At 39.5% G+C, this 17,172-nt stretch overlaps 1 protein-coding gene and 1 long non-coding RNA gene across 4 annotated transcripts in view; one reads left to right on the top strand and one right to left on the bottom strand.

Moving 5' to 3' along the window:
* Window positions 1–423, top strand: part of DNAI3 (dynein axonemal intermediate chain 3) — a 95,282-nt gene extending 94,859 nt beyond the window's left edge. For all 3 annotated transcript variants that reach the window (XM_058716768.1, XM_058716767.1, XM_058716766.1), the window contains exon 23: window positions 117–423. In XM_058716768.1, coding sequence (XP_058572751.1) covers window positions 117–260 — 144 coding nt within the window. In that variant the 3' untranslated portion in view covers window positions 261–423. The remainder of the gene's footprint in view (window positions 1–116) is intronic.
* The window catches only part of LOC131504460 (uncharacterized), a 43,672-nt gene extending 28,063 nt beyond the window's left edge, over window positions 1–15,609 (bottom strand). Inside the window, exons 1-3 of the long non-coding RNA XR_009258004.1 lie at window positions 12,050–15,609; window positions 11,518–11,618; window positions 3,865–3,989 (exon numbers count right to left, since the gene is read on the bottom strand). This is a non-coding gene — a long non-coding RNA (uncharacterized LOC131504460). The remainder of the gene's footprint in view (window positions 1–3,864; window positions 3,990–11,517; window positions 11,619–12,049) is intronic.
* Between the last annotated feature and the right edge of the window lie 1,563 nt (window positions 15,610–17,172).

The raw sequence follows: 17,172 nt of genomic DNA, 5'->3' as shown, positions 1-17,172 counted from the left end.
CACAAACCCCTCCCAGAGAGCAGCAGCTAGGCCAACTGCTCAAAACTAGCCCCTTCTTTCCTTTGGTATTTCTAGCTGTCAATGTTTTATTGGCATGATTTGGTTTTTCACCCTAGAAAACATATCAGAAGTCAAAAGAACAGATGGAGGCTGAATTGAAAGCAGACTATGACAATTACTTAGAACTGGAAAAGAACACCCTCATCAACCTCGGCCTCATCAAAGTGCCAGAGACGATGTCATTCATGGACTTGATGTAGAAAAGCTTTCTGCAGGGGTGTTTGGGGCCTTGGTAGGACTTTGTTTTCTTTTTATTCATTATTTTTTATGTAAGGTGAGCTAGCAAATTAAACATTGAATAGGTTTATTTGTAAGTATTAGCCTTTTATTTCACTAAAATTAAAACTTGATTTATCACAACAAGATCTGTTTTGATTTTTGGATTGAATGTGTACCGAACTTTGTACTGAATATGAAGGTTACCAATAATGAAAGCTTCATTTTCCTCTAGTAACACAGAGCTTCAGACATCCCCTTCACCCCCAGGCCTTGACATCCATTTAGAGCCCCTAATCCCAGAGAGAAATGGAAATCAAACTTTGCTCCCAATTATCAAGTTGGTTTGGTTGCCCCTGCAAACACTGCTCTCCCCAGGCCCCTGACAGATGGGAGGGCTATGTGCTAAATAAAGTATTAGCAAATGGAATCTAGAAATATATGTAAAAGAAAGGATACTACATAAAGATCATGTTGGGTTTACCCGAAGAATATAAGGTTAATTTAACAGTAGAAAGAAAATAAGTCAGTGACTGATTAAAGGAGAGAATTTATGATACCAAATGGACACAGAAAAACACGTGATAAAATTCAACATCTGTTCATGACAAAACAACAATAAATTCTTAGCAGTTACAAAAAGAAGGGGGAATCTAAAACAATCCTACAGTAACATCGTCCTTAAAGGCAAAAAACTGAAAGTTTTCTTCCACGATGTGGAACAAGACACAGTGCCCACGGTCCGTCCTCCAGTCAATGTTGTACTGGGGAGGGGGTGGGGATGGTTAACCAGTATGGGCACAAAAAGGAGACAGCATGTGAAACAGAGTTGCAAAAGAGCTTGGTGTGTCTCAACCAGAGGTTCAATGTCACAGGAAAGTAACTGGCATGGGAGGTGAGTTTGCAGGGAGGGTAGCAGGAGATGAGACTGGAAAAGTAGCTTGGAGCCAGATTGTGAAGATTCCCAGAACCTAAACTCAAGAGGCTGAATTATAGTTTGCAAATAATGGGGAATTAATAGAAGGGCTAAGCAGGAAGGTGACACAATCAGCTTTATTTTTAGGAAGATAAGGGATGGATTAGGGTGGGGAGAAGTGAATGGCAGGAAATCCTATTAGGAGGCATAAGTGGTGGTTCCAGGTAAGGGATTAGCACGCACGTGCTGTACGGAAGCTTACTGTGAAAATAGACCTGAAAGGCTGGTTGGATGGGGAATACAAGACAAAGGATGATGCCAAAGTTTTTAAGTTACTGGAGGACATTAAACTCAAAGTTATTTATCTCCAAAGTCAGGTAGATAATAGCACTTAACTGTCTGTGTGCCTTTGGACAGATGACTTATCTCTGTGAAACAGATTCCCCTACTATCCAGTCAGGTGAGGGTATTTACTTTGCAACATTTTCACAAGGGGTAAATGAGCACCTGCAGATAAGGTGATGGTACCCAGCACATGTTAGTATCATTATTATTGGAATGTCCCAAGGCTCATCCTTGCACTTGAACTATATATCTTTCTCTTTCATGTATCCCTCCTTCCTTCCTTCCTTCTTCCTTCCTTTTCTTCCTTCCTTCCTTCCTTCCTCCCTCCCTCCCTCCCTCCCAACCCTCCTCTCTCTCCCTGTCCTTCTTTCTTTTTTTTCTTTCTTTGTTTCTTTCTTTGTTTCTTTTTCTTCCTTCCTTCCTTCCTTCCTCCCTCCCTCCCTCCCTCCCAACACTCCTCCCTTTTTTTCTTTGCTTGCTTGCTTGCTTGCTTTCTGACCCACACTTATGTCTTATGTAAATCCATCCAATCTCATAACTTCCAATACTGCTTATATCCCTGGCATGAACTTCTCCCACAAAAGCAAGAACTGTATATCCATTTGACTATTTAATGTCTCCGCTTGGATATATAATAGACATCTCAAATTTAAACATGTCCAAAATTGAGGGCCTAGATTTCCCTTCAAAACCCATTCTCACTGTAGTTCTCCTAATTACCTTGCTTTCAGTTGCTCAGGCAAAAACCTAGACATCATCCATCATTTTTCTCCTCTCTCAATCCATACCCAATCCGTGAACAAATCCTGTTGACAACAGCTTCAAAATACATCTAGAACCTGGTCACTTCTCTCCTTCTTCCTTGCTGCCACCTTGATCCAAGCTACCACCATCACCAGCTTGGCTTTTCGCAGTAGCTTCCTAACTGTTCTCCCTGCTTCCACCCTTGCCCCCTTCAATCTGTCTCAACAGCAGCCACACAGAACTTTTAAATGAAAGGCAGAGGCTGTCATTCTTCCTCTCAGCTCCTCCTTGGCTTCCCAGCTCACTCAGAGCATGAGCCAAAGGCTTTACTGGGACCGGCAAGCCCTCGTGTGATCAGGCTGTCCATTGTCACTCTGGTTGCATCTCTCTCTCCTCACCTATGTCACAGCACCCCAGTCATGCCAGCCCCCTCCAATTCCCCAAACATACAAGGCATGTTCCTGTCCCGGGGCATTTGTGCTTGCTATTCTGCACTTTCTCTGGCAATTTTCCCTATTTTTTTTTTCATGTCTTGCCCCAAAGAAAAACATAATGTTTTGAGTCCTATGCTGTGCCTGGCTCTACAATTTTAAACAGGTGTTCAGGGTAGGTGTTACTGGGAAGGTGACATTTGAGCAAAGATCTGAAGAGGGTGAGGGATTTGCTACTGTAGTCTTCTAGGAGAAGCATTTTCATGACTCAGTCCTCTGTCTCCACCCCAGCAGACTTCTGCTCAGGTCTCCTGGACAGAACTGAGTTGTGTGGACACCTCTTAGGGCAGAAGAAGCTGGGACCATGGAGAACAGGAGTGTCATGATTGTGTGACATAAGCCATTAGCTGGGGCTGGTTCATTGTTTTCTCAAACAAAAGAGGGTTTTATTAGCATAGAAGAAGGGGGTAATGGATATTGAATAAGCGTCTGCCTTAGGGTTATCAAATAAAGAGCTTAGTATAGTGCCTAGCAGAGAGCAAGCAGTAAATTTTTGCCTCTATTTTACCTAATTTACATGTACAACATGATTATAATATTCTTGCTATAGAAACTAAACCTGGGGTTCATGTTTATCTTGCTTATGATAGCAGTTATCATCAGTTCAGTATGATATTTTTATTGTGTGTTTATAACCTTAATTTTCCTCATCATCTCACCAGCCTATGGCCACCAATGGGGTCACACCAACAGCCACAGCCCAAGTTTCATGGGATCTTGCCCCACCCACTTATCTGGTATCTCAAAGTGTCCCCAGGTGTGTCCTGTAGTTCCTGGGATGAAGGACTCACATATGTTCAAAAACAAGCCTACAACCAGCAGGCACTCAAGGCTCCCTTCTCTCAATATACTAGAGCTGCCTAATGGCCCGTAACATGGCAGAAAGGGGATGGGACAATGACTCTGTGTCAGTTCAGGTTCAGCATGAAGCTAACGCCAAGGTAAGACTACATGTACAGGATATTTATTGGTAGAGAGAACGAAGAAGCCAGGGAGAGCCTTTAGACCTCACTGCAAGTCTGGTGTGTGTGGAAGGAGAGAGGGAAGGAAAAAGGTTGGGATGGGATGGGTCAGACTACTCAGAATGCTCACCTTTCTCGGACTCCGAGGCTTTGGAACTCAGGCCAATGCACTGTGCTGTCTCCCCCTTTTCTGGGATGAGTTCTCTCCAAGGGCTCTTCAGTTCACACTGGGGCTCAAGCTGAGAAGTTAACCTCCTATAATGGAAGATGTGGGAATACTAGGTATGAATGAAAATGGAGCTAACTGGTGTGCCTCCTTCCAGTTCCCATGGCTCCAGTCCTTTCCCCAGCTGCCCACTCCTTCCTAACTGCCCTGTGGTAAATCTTCTGTTTCTGCACTTCAGTCTTTTGATCTGACATGCGTTGTAGTGAAAATAAAAAGGGCTTTGGGATCCAGCCTCATCATCCTAGGCAAACTGCACTGTCCCCTAAGTCTTAGTTATACCATCTGCAAATAGGGGATAATTATAGCTACCTCACCCAAAGGTGATGTGTATAAAATAACTGGCACTCAGTGGGTGCTTAATAAATGTTGACTCCTTTTCTTGTTTAGCCTCAGGTACTCTGTCTCACACACACACACACACACACACACACACACACACACATACACACACACCCCAGAGAAAACGTAGTGTTTCTTCTTGGTCCTATGTAATAATCTCTGATTTTAATATTGTTAACAACAATGCTAATGTCTCTCACACTCAAATATGCTGTAAGCAGTGATTCTGCACACCTAGTCTAATATTAGCCTTGACCATTTTAATATGAGACCAGACATGTTGGACGTACTATTTAAAATTTAAACAGCAGCTCTATTTTTTACACAACTTAAAATGCTATGGCTACTTAGAAAATTAACCATTCTAATAATACGTGATTTATTTAGGTTAAATTTAATTATCATTCAGCTTTATAAGCTGCTTTTGCCCACCCAGAAATGTTGTATAATTAAACGAGCATATTTTTGGGGTCCTCAGATAACCATATCATCTGGGTGCACTTCAGATGAAAAAGCTATTGGCTCCAGTAGATGGTGGTCAGTGGCCTGGGTAAACTCCCACAGCTTCACTAATCCACCACTGTAAATAATTAACATTTCCCTGTGCCCTCTACCCCTGAGCGTTGCTTGGGGTAGGCCACGTTCCACCCAGTTGCTAGGTTGCCATCACCAGGTTAGATACCATGTAACTGAGCAAGGCTCCCAGGGCGGAAATTAAATATCTTAGTGAAGGGCAAATTAAACCCTGTGTGATGAATTCATTCCTTCCATGGCTGATGAGCTGTTTGAGGGTCACAGGCCATGTAAAACAACTGCACACCATCAGAGTAGAATCCCAAACACCAAAGAAACTAACCTTAAAAGTTTATTGGGGAAATGATGGTTAAAAAATAAATAAATAAGTGTAACTGCTTCCAAATGCTCTCTTATTCACAAGTATGACATTAAAAATATATGCAGTATGGTAACTGTGTTTCCCTGCAATAATACCAATATTCCAAACTTAAAAGGACAGAAGATAAGATTTTTCTGAGTCACTTGTACATGCAATATTCTGGGCTGTTTTTATTCTTTTTTCTTAAAGAAGAGAAGGGAAGAAAATGTAAAATAGGAGATTTCACATTCTTCCCTGTCAGTTCAAAATAGTTCTTCCAGCCTGAAGCCATATATTTTTTTAAAATTTTATTTATGTATTTATTTTGAGAGAGGAGAGGATTGGGGGCGGGGAGGGGGAAAGAGAGAGAGAGAGAGAGAGAGAGAGAGAGAGAATATTTTATCTTAAGCAGGATTCCTGCCCAGCATGGAGTCTGATGCGGGGCTTAATCTCACAACCGTGAGATTATGACCTCAACCAAAATCAAGTGTCAGACCTTAACAGACTGAGCCACCCACGTGTCCCCTGAAGCCATTAAAAAAAAATTTTTTTTTTTTTAACATTTATTTACTTTTGAGACAGAGAGAGACAGAGCATGAACGGGGGAGGGGCAGAGAGAGAGGGAGACACAGAATCGGAAGCAGGCTCCAGGCTCTGAGTCATCAGCCCAGAGCCCGACACGGGGCTCGAACTCAGGGACCATGAGATCGTGACCTGAGCTGAAGTCGGACGCTTAACTGACTGAGCCACCCAGGCGCCCCTGAAGCCATTTTTTAAAGAATAATTATCCTTTTAAAAAATTTTTCAAAAAAAAAAAAAAGGGAAAGAAAAGAAAACAGCACCAAGTCAAATCTAATATACAGCAAGTGTCTGCTTTATTTTGGCTTTAGTAAATAAGTTAAATCTATAGTTATTTTTCACTTTTAATGAAGTTTCTGGACTGAATGGATCTAAATCTCACAAAAAGCCAGAATGAACTCCCAATGACACAGAATCTAAGTAGGAGTCATTCTGGTAATGAAGCTATGCATCCAGAGGGATCTTGTCCTCAGAAATAATACACTGTAGACAGAATTTGAAAACAACAACAAAAAACAAACAAACAAACAAACAAAAACAAAAGAAAAAAACCCCAAAAAACTCTGTATCAGTTCATTATGAGAATCTTAATCTCAGTTGATTGAGAGTCCCAGAAAATCTGGGCAGGGAGAAAGGTGACGGAGGTTACCAATGCTTGTGAAATGTCTATGTGTACCTCCACATTTTCCATCCTCTTTGGCAGTTAGATTTGAGCCTGTGCCTGATTTCTAATTAACAGAACATGGGTAGAAATGGATAGAAGCCACCTCCAGGCTTGGCTTTACCTCATCTTGTGAAAGCCTCCAACTGTTATGTGTTTCAGACACCATGTTTATAATGTAAAGTTTCTCAACCTGTTTCAGACTTTACACAAGCAGTCAATAAGCCTTTATTGTATTAAACAACTGATGTATCAGGGTTTATTTGTCACCACTCTATAGCCAAGCCCATCATGATGAATGCAGGTGGATTAGAGAATACTCAGCCTCATTAGAACGCATGTGCACAACAGTTAGTTGGAAATCAGGAATTGGACTTAAATCTGTGCACATCTAATGAGACACTAGAAACATTTTAACAGCCATAACTAAAGATATCAAAAGAAAACACAACTTTCTTATATTGGAAAATACCTCTATCTATAAACCATACACTAGATTCCAAGCAAATTCCAGCTTGTTCAGTAAGCAGGTGAATTGAGATTGGCATATCACTCCAAATCCCATGCTTTTATTAAATAGTCAACACTAACGCTAGAGTGGTCATTTAAAAATCAAATCTGAACCCCATCATTTCCCTCCTTAAAACGTTTCAACAGGCCCTTTTTGCCCTCAGGATAGGGTGCAAGTTCTTTATTGTTAACATAGCCCTGCTTGCTTTTTAAGCCCTTCTTTTACAGGTTTGGCTTCTCTACTTCCCCTTCAGACATTTCAGTCCACACTGTTTTCCACACATTCTATGCTCTCTCTCACCTCTGCTTCCTGGAAGATGCTATTCCTGTTCCATGAGTAAATAAAGCTACCAAGAATTTTCAAAATGCCCTAAAATGAATTAACATCTAATGCAGTGCAACAATATCCACATACATTAAAAAAATGATTTATATGTATTCCTCCTATAGGAAATGAACAGTGCTCATAAGAATTTGTTTTAGAGACTATAACAGGAATTGACAATGTGATACTAATAGTTTTCAAAGTCACAAAGTAAGACAACTATCTGGATCCTAATCAGAGCTTTGGAATTAGAGACAATTCTGAGCACTCAGTCCCTTACAAGCTTTAGTAATTTAACCTTGACAAGTTTCTGCTGTGGCAAAATAAATTCTCAAAAGTGGCCACAGCGAAATTTCCCATCCCACATTACCATACCCCCATCAAGAGATAGCCTCTATTTCCCCTCTCCTTGAAATTGTGACTTTGCAATTTCTTCAAAGAATAGAATGCAGCAGAAATGACACTGAATGACTTCTGAACCCAGGTCATAAAGGGCAACACAGATACAGCTTCTGCCTGGCTCTCTCATTGGAAACTCACCCTAGGAACCCAGCTACCGTGTTGTGAGGAAGCCCAGGCTACATGGACAGGGCACATGGAGGTGTTCTGGTTGACAACCCCAAGTAAGATTTCAGCCAGTGACCAGCACCAACCACCGTACATGTGGCATGAACAAGCCTTCAGATAATTCCAGGCCTGAGCTGTCAATCTACCCCAGCTGTTGCTGATTGGAGCAGAGATGAGCTATTCCTGCCAAGACCTGTCTAAACTCAGGTTTGTGAACATGTCAGCAAAGTAAATTTTGTCATTATTTAAAGCCATTAAGTTTTGGTATGGTTTGTTATGCAGCAGTAGGTAACTGGAAAAACCACCTCATTTTGGTTCTTGTGAGGATTAAGTGAAATAGAACATAGAAAACTCCCTATGGATTGTCTGAAACACAGTGAATGTTAGTTACCTATAATGTGTCCATAACTATGGCAATTACCTCAAAATAGGATATTTATTTATTTCTATCCCTACTTTGTTTAAGAATTATAAAGAAGCAGGGGTGCCTGAGTGGCCCAGTCAGTTGAGCATCTGACTTTGGCTCAGGTCATGATCTTATGGTTTGTGGGTTCGAGCCCCGCGTTGGGCTCTGTGCTGACAGCTCAGAGCCTGGAGCCTGCTTCAGTTTCTGCGTCTTCCTCTCTCTCTGCCCCTCCCCTGCTCACACTCTGTCTCTCAAAAATAAATAAATGTTAAAAAATTAAAAGAAAAAAAGAATTATAAAGAAGCATACTGTATTTTCTGCTTTCAATGCATATAATCCAGTAAGACAATAAGCTATGTATTCAAATTATTACAATATAAAACAGAGTAAAATTAGTGTTATGTATCTTAAAATTTGATACAAGTCTTTAATAAATATCACACTGTGAATTTTGGAAACCTCTGGTGAGTGGGATTGCATTTAAGTACGAGACGAGGAGAAGACCAGAGGAGCTTGGAAGAATGGGCTTTCAACTACATGCTCTTCTGTATTGTTGGAATTACTACAGGAAACATGCATTTATTTTTTATTATCCTTCTTTTTATTGAACTATTACTTACAAACAGTGAAGAGCACAAATTGTAAGTGTGCAGCTAACTTAATTTTTAATTATGTATACACCCATGTGTATACATAGAGAAGTCAACAAACATGCATTATATGAGTTCCAAACATGCATTATATGAGTTCAATCAGAACTTTCTATTACTATAGATTAGTTTGCATTTTCTATAACTTCATATAAATGGAATCATATGGTATGAACTTATTTTTGTCTTATTCTTTCACTTTTGAGATCTGTTCTTGTTTTGTGTATTAATATTCTATTACCTTTTTTTGCTAAATAGTATTCCATTGTAGGGACATACCACAATTTGTTTGGTAGACATTTGGGTTCGTGGTTTCCAGCTTGGGGCTACTATAAATTAATCTTCTATGATCATTTCTGTGCAAGTTGTTTTATGAACATATGTTTTCATTTTTCTTGGATAAATATCTAGGAGTAGAATGTCTGGCTCATATGGTGTATATGTGTTCAACTTTTTAAGATATCGCCAAATGTTTCCAAAGTAGGTATGCTATTTTATATTTCCACCAACAGTGTACGAAAGTTCTAGTTCCTCCTCATTCTCGCTAGTATGATCACTCTTAAAATTTAGCAATTCTAGTTGGTGTGCAGTGGTATCTCATTGCAGTTTTAATTAGCATTTCCCTAATGACTAATGATGTTGAGCTTATTTTCATGTGTTTATTTCCATCCACATGTCTTCTTTCATGAAGTATTTATTCACATATGTTGTTCATTATTCTTGAAGGGTTTTTTTTTTGTTTTTGTTTTTGCTTTTTTAGTAATTGAGATTTCAGAGTTCCTTATATATTCTGGATGCAAGTCTTTTACCAGATACATGCAAATATTGACTTTTGGTCTGTGGTTTATCTTCTCATTCTCTTAATAGTGTCTTTCAAAGGGCAGAAATTTTTAATTTTGATGAAGTTCAATTTATCAAATTGGTTTTTTATAGTTTATGTTTTGTTGACTTCTCTAAGAAATCTTTGCATAACCAAGGTTTTCTTCTAGAAGTTTTATACTTCCAGGCTTTACATTTAAATCTATGATCCATTTCACACTGATTTTCATGTATGGTATAATTTTTATATATGGGTCAATGTTTTTTTGGTTTGGGGGGAGTTTTCATATAAATATCCAATTATTCCAGCACTATTTCTCGAAAAGACTGTCCTTTTTCCACTGGATTGCCTTAGTAAAAAATCAGTTGTGGATCAGAGAAAGACAGATACCGTATGATTTCACTTATCTGTGGAATCTAAAAAACAAAACAAACAAATAAATGACTCAAATACAGAGAACAAACTGGTGGTTGCCAGAGGTGAGGTGGGCCGGTGAGGATGGGCACAACAGATGATGGGGATTAAGAGACACAAACTTTCAGTTATAAAATAAATATAATCACGGTGATATAAAGTACAGCATAGGAAATATAGTCAACAATATTGTAAATAACACTGGTGACAGATGGCGACTACACTTATTGTGGTGAGTTCTGAGTAATATACAGAATTGTCAAATCAATATGTTGTACAGCTGAAACTAATATAACACTGCATTTCAATTATACTTCAACAATAAAATTTTTTTAAAAAGTCAGTGGTCCATATATGTAGGGTCTATTTCTGAACTCCACTATGTTCCGTAGATTTGTCTATCCTGACACCAATACCATACTGTCTTGATTACTCTTGCTTTAAAAGACATCTTAAAATCAGATAGTGTCGTCTTCCAAAGTCATTATTTTTTTTTCAAGGTTGCTTTGGCCTTTGTATGTATATTTATGTTAATTTACACACGCAATTCTGACTTACTCTGACTTTTATAAAGTTTCCACTAGGTGATTTACTAGAGTTCAACCCCATTGTGACTCAGGCCCTGTGTAATTGCACTATGGATATAGCTGATAATGGCTTAATTGATATTCCATGGTGACTGAGGATTTAAGCAGATGAGGGCAACTGAGATGGTTAATAAAAAACCTGGCAGTCTTTTGGAAGCAAACATGACATGCAACTGTAGCAGCAGCATCCAGGGAGCTGAGAGTTAACAGAAGAAACAGAGAGAAACCAAAAGACTTACTCTAATATTTTCATATGCATACTCTTTACATTTAATAAACTCCTATTTTAAAATAAAGTATAAATAAACCCTACCATCATTAATGCTTTTATGTTATTTATTTATTTATTTATTTATTTATTTAATTTATTTTGAGAGAGAGAGAGAGAGAGAGAGAGCATGAGCAGGGGAGGGGCAGAGAGAGAGGGAGAGAGAGAAGCCCAAGCAGGCTCTGCGCCGTCAGCATGGAGCCTAAAGTGGGGCTTAATCCCTTGAACCGTGTGAGTCAGGGCTTAACCAACTGAGCCACCCAGGCACCCCGACACCCTAGTGTCTTAATCAGATGATAAGACTGCGTATTTATACAGAACCAAATGGAAGGTAAGTTTTACTTACAGGCAGAGGAGGAGGCAGATTCTGCTACTGGGCACAGTTGGAAAAGGCAAGACTGGTCGTGGTACCTGAGGCTCAAGGCACCAGAGCTGGCACATGTCCACAGCAGATTGAGGAGGAAAAAATTTTATCAAGAGAAGCAAGAATATGCCCAATTTTGGCCACTTTGCCCGTTGGCCAGGATGCCCAATGGCAGCCATTGCTTAGCAATTACCTGGAAAATCCTTGCATGTTGGTTTTGGCTGCCAATACACACTTCTATTTCCCGTTCCATTTGACAAAGGGTCCCAAAGTTCATCCTGTGACATTTGGTCACTACAGGAGGAAGCAATAGAAGGTAATTGTTAGGGAATAACATCCTGTACCTCTCCTGTTTCCGTAAAAGGGAGGTAACTTCATTTCTCAAGAGGAAGGAGTATGGGAAGATCGCTTCCAGCTTTTCTCTGCCTCCTTCACTTAACTGTTCTCCAAGTCACAGAGATTGACTCATCTGACTGGTAAACTGAGCAGGACTTGAGCTTGCTTGCATGGGAGCCTTCTGTATTCTCTTACCCACAGGGCCAGCCTGTCTGTAATATGTACATTTTTGAATTGTTTTTTGTTTTTTAGCACTGAAAAGTTGTACCCCTGCCAGGAGAGGCTTGTTTTTAACTAACTCTACAGTGATTGGGTGGGAATGATCGGATCACAGGTAATTAGGAAGAAGCCTAATTGGTTACAGACCCAAATTATATTCTACAGCTTACCTTCATCTGTGGTAAATCTGGTATTTTGATCTCCATATGTCTGGCTCCTAGGTCTTGGTTCTAATTTCAGGAAGGAAAAATAGGTATGTTGTTGGTCTCCTACCACACCTATGTTAACATAGAGGGGGGTTGGGGAAGATAGGTTGGTAGGAGAGGGTTAAAACAATAAGAAGAAACAAAATGAAAAAGAAAATACGGCCAGAGCCATGGTTCTGATAGGTCCCCAAACCTCAAGCTGCAAGGATTAGGCTTTGGCTCTGTTCCTGCCAGTGTGGGGTCTGCAGAACAGCTGGGGTTGACAAACACAGGGCTCATGAGGAATGTGTTCCACTTGGGACACAATCTCAGATGGGCTTCAGACAGACCCTTCCTCACCCTGCTTTCTCTCGCCATTAGCTCAAGATGAGACTTAGGCAAGTCTGGATGTAGTGTTTTTGTCCCTTAAAAAGAGAACAGCCTAATATCATCTGTGTGTCTAACCTCCAATGCAGATTTGACTTTTCTTGTGCCCCAATATTTGTGAAAGGAAAGGGGGAAGGATGGGGGCTATAACTTGGTATTTCCCTTAGTATGCAAGCCAAGGTATACAATATGAACTTATTTTTGTGTATAGAAAAAAAAAATATGGCCAACTTGTTTATGACAAATCATACTGGTTTTCCATTTATGGTAGCAATATGAAGTTGTACTCTAAAAATAAATTTAACTGAAAATAAAATTTTTTAGAATAAGAAAATATTACACATGGTACTTGAATATGATAGAAATTCTGAAGGTTGTCTGTGAATGATAGTAGTCTGTGATAGCTAAAAGTCATATGGAAAAGATCAAAAGATACCCAAAATATACATTAATTTAGAGGCTATTAATAGCCATGTTAGATCTCTCTAACCATGATGAAATCTAGGTTTTGTGGTAAATTCACATATTTTGTGACTCTTTTAGGAGTTAATTATAATCACACAAGTTCATCTCCAATTTTTTTTTTTTTTGGCTTCCAAAATGACACTTACAGTGAAGTAAACTGAAGTCTGTGACTTACATTAAAACGTACCAAAAATTAAGACAGATAATGGTGGATAGATGGATATATGATCAAACTAATATAACAAAAGGCTTACAATTATAGAATCTAGCTGGTAGATACATGGGCATTCACTGCATAATTTTCAACTTTTCTTTACATTTGAAAACGTTCATAACGAATGATGTCAATGGAAAAAGATACTAACATGCCTTCCTTTATCGTTTGGTTGACTTTACAGGTGAGTTTTGACACTGAGTACAGATCAAACATAGATCCATAACCTGGGACAGATGGCACCTTATGCTTTGACATTTCTTATCTACCAGTTTAGACAAGCTGTTGTCACTTACCTAATGATTCAAATTTGCCCTTAGGTTAAAACGTGAGCATTACAATGGCTACAGGGCAGGGGAAAGTTAGTCAAAAAGAGACTGCAAATGTTGGCAACCTGCAGCCCTTTTCTTGAACAAAGGTCAAGAACAAGGGGTCACTGTTCAGTATCTGCAGCTATGAGAAAAAGTGAGCTGCAGGCTTGCAGTCTCTCCTAACTTTCACAAAAATGTCTTGAATGTGAGGCACTTTCCCTTTTCTGAATTTAATGGTCATTGTATTTTTCTGAAGTTGGAATTTTAAACTCTCCTTAGAGGAGTTTCCAGTCAAAGAAGTATGTAGAATGTTGAGGCCAACACCAAGTTTTCACTTCATAAATACCTCCGTTAAGCAAAACAACAACAAAAAACCCAGATTAACTCAAATGACTTAAAAGCATGCCAGTGGCCTTATCAAACAGATAAGGATTAAGTTAACCCCATCCAGGGGAAGTATGTAGGAATTTTTCTCACTTGCTTAAAACAAACACCTGACATTGAGAAAGATAAAAAACATTAAATGTAGTATCTGTCCCCCCAAATTGTCTCTGCTATTCTTTCTAATAAGAGTCTTATTTATAGGGTTCATTCAACTTTATGAAAACATTTTCTTTTACTAAAATGGAAAATAGGTTTTTCCAGTTCTAGCAAAAAGTGCACACTAAAATGAATCAGGATTTTTTTTGCTCATGATTTCTGTAAACAAATAAATGACCCATTTTAACAAAAGCTCTCTCAGAGACCAACCTTCCTTATGGTGAGAAACACTTTTTTCATATACATAATATTTAAACAATTGTTTCTATTGAAACATTGCAATTCTGCAGCAAAAAAAAAAAAAAACAAAATAACAAAAAAACTATTGCCTAAAATTTATCAACCCACTAAATTTTTAAGTTACTAATTTTCCCAAGGCTGTTCCTCCTTCCACAAGAAACACAGTCATAAAAAAAAAAAAGATAACTTTCTTAACCACAATTACTACTCAGCAGTAAATATTTGAATAATTACATACACATTGCATCTCATGGCCCTTCATCTTTTCCTGACAAAAGGGCAACCATTCTCTGAGAATCTTTTTGTATTCATTCATTTATTAATAATTAACTGAACATCTTCTGTTATAAATCTTAGGCAGATGCAGTGAACTAGATATGTAAGGGTGCAGATATGCTTTTTTAGTTTTTCTTCCTAAATTTGGTTTAAAGGTGAACATTTTCTAAAGTTATAACTGTCCATCGTTTAATCAAATAGTACCATAACTATTTGGTACTTGTTCCAAGCGACAAATCTCTACCTTCTTCCTCCCCCAGTTTTCAAGGCAGGCTACTGATTGGGTTTTCAGAGGCAGCCTCTGAAGTGGCATTTGAGCAGACAAGTGAAATGACAAAAAAATAACCACTCAAGTCAAATATGGATGAGGAGCACTCCACAAAGAGAAAATGGCAAGTGCAAAGATCCTAAGACAGCAATCAAGTCCTCAGTGTTGCTAGAGAAGAGAACTGAAGAAATGCAGGCTGAAGAGAAGAGGCTGAAGAAATTATATAGCAGTTTATCTTTTTTTTAAAAGATGACTTTGGCTTCTGTGGACAGGATGGATTGTGAGTGTGGAGAGAGGAGAGTGATAGCAAAGAGAAGAAACAAGCAGTAAGAGATTGAGAGATGATGGTGGCTTGGGTCTAGGGTGTAGCAGTGACACAAGCAAGTGCACAGTTTCAGGATATATCATAGAACTGTTGATGGGTTGGGTAAGGGGAGTGAGAGAAAGACTCCAGTTTGGGGGCAATAGGGTAAGATGAAGACAGGAAAGTGTGATATTTGTCAGTGTCAGGCGGCCTGGCATCTGAAGCCCCTTCTTAAATTCATAGAATTTACTGTTGTGTAAATTCCAGGGAAAGGATGCTAGCTAGTTGCTCCCTCCCTGACACCTGGAAGCTGGGGCACAGTCTGATGCTTCTGTCAGGGACTTTGAATCAGGAACGATGCACTATAACCAATTCCAGGGGCACCAGTGTGGCTCCGTTGGTTAAGCGTCGGACTTTGGCTCAGATAACCATCTCAAGGTTTGCGAGATCGGGCCCCTCATTGGGCCCTGTGTTGACAGCTCAGAGCCTGGAGCCTGTTTCGGATTCTGTCTCCCTCGCTCTCTGCTCCTCCCCCACTCGGTCTTCTCTCTCTCTCAAAAACAAACAAACATTTTTTAAAAATTAAAAAAAAAAACAAAACAAACTAATTCCAGTGGTGTGCACGGGATTGTGTTTGGTGCCAGTGGTGAGAACAGCAGCACCCTAATCAGTCATAGCCCTGGTTGCTGTCATTCTGATCACCTAGCCTCTCTTAGCTCTGCTTATTTTCCAAGTCTATTCCTCCAGATTCCTCATTAAAAAAATATTGAGGTATGACTTATATAAAGGGCAAAAATCTTAAGTATGGAACTTGATATGTAAACACCTGTGAAGTCTCCATCTAGATCCAATTATAAAACATTTTTAGCACCCTAAAAGTCTTCCCTCTGAAACTTTTTAAAATTAGTCCCATTTCTGCCTGAATTAGCCAGTCAGTTTTTAGCTGAGTCAGAAAGCAACCAAGAACTCTGATTTCTGGTACTTCAATACTTATCAAACGTAAGTGAGCACTGGGCTGAGAAAAGAGCAAAAGAGCATTCCTCTTCATACCAAAGTCCTCAGGTCTGTAAGATTCAAATTAAAACTTATTATTATTAAACATAATACTACATTATCACTTTCCAAGTCCCTAAAAGTGACTCTATGAGCATCATTACCAGGTACCAAAGCATTAGTACTTACAGTTAAACAGGACATTATAAACACTACATTAATAATAGCAACTTCCACTACAAGAAGCTCATTTAAAAAATACAGTGTAGGGGCGCCTGGGTGGCTCAGTTAAGCATCTGACTTCGGCTCAGGTCATGATCTCGCGGTCCGTGAGTTCGAGCCCCACGTCAGGCTCTGTGCTGACAGCTCAGAGCCTGGAGCCTGTTTCAGATTCTGTGTCTCCCTCTCTTTCTGACCCTCCCCCATTCATGCTGTCTCTCCCTGTCTCAAAAATAAATAAACGTTAAAAAATACAGTGGAGTCACCACAATCTCATTTGATGGTAACTACATCCTTCAGCTGCTCAGGCCTTACTCACTCACTCACAGACTCTCTCACAGTCCACTGGCAAATTCTTTGGGCTCCTACTTACAAAACATATCCTGAATACAACCAGTTCTCACCACCTCTAATGCTTGACTTCCCTGATCTGAAACTACCATCTTTCTTGCCTGGACTACTGCAAAACTGGATGTAAGAAGGTAACAGAGAAGGGGGTGCCTGGCCGGCTCAGTCAGTAGAGCATGTGACTCTTGATCCTGGGGTCGTGAGTTTGAGTCCCATGTTAGGTGTAAAAATTACTTAAAAATGGGGTGCCTGGGTGGCTCAGTTGCTTGAGCATCTGACTTCAGTTCAGGTCATGATCTCATAGTTCATGGATTTGAGCCCATTGGGCTCGCGGTCAGCGCATAGCCCACTTTGGATCCTCTGTCTCCCTCTCTCTCTGCACCTCCTTCACTCACGTTCTGTCAAGGATAAACTTACAAAATAAATAAATAAATAAATATTAAATTTAAAAAAAGAAGGTAATAGAGAAATGCCTTCAACGTTCTCGAGGAAAGTGAGTTAGAACCTGGCACTGTAGATCCAAATCAAAATGAAGTAAGGGGA

Source organism: Neofelis nebulosa, chromosome 2 (genome assembly GCF_028018385.1).
Source record: "Neofelis nebulosa isolate mNeoNeb1 chromosome 2, mNeoNeb1.pri, whole genome shotgun sequence".
In the NCBI taxonomy this organism is placed as follows: domain Eukaryota; kingdom Metazoa; phylum Chordata; class Mammalia; order Carnivora; family Felidae; genus Neofelis; species Neofelis nebulosa.
The sequence above is the reverse complement of the archived record's forward strand: the minus strand, read 5'-3'. Positions and strand labels throughout refer to the sequence as shown.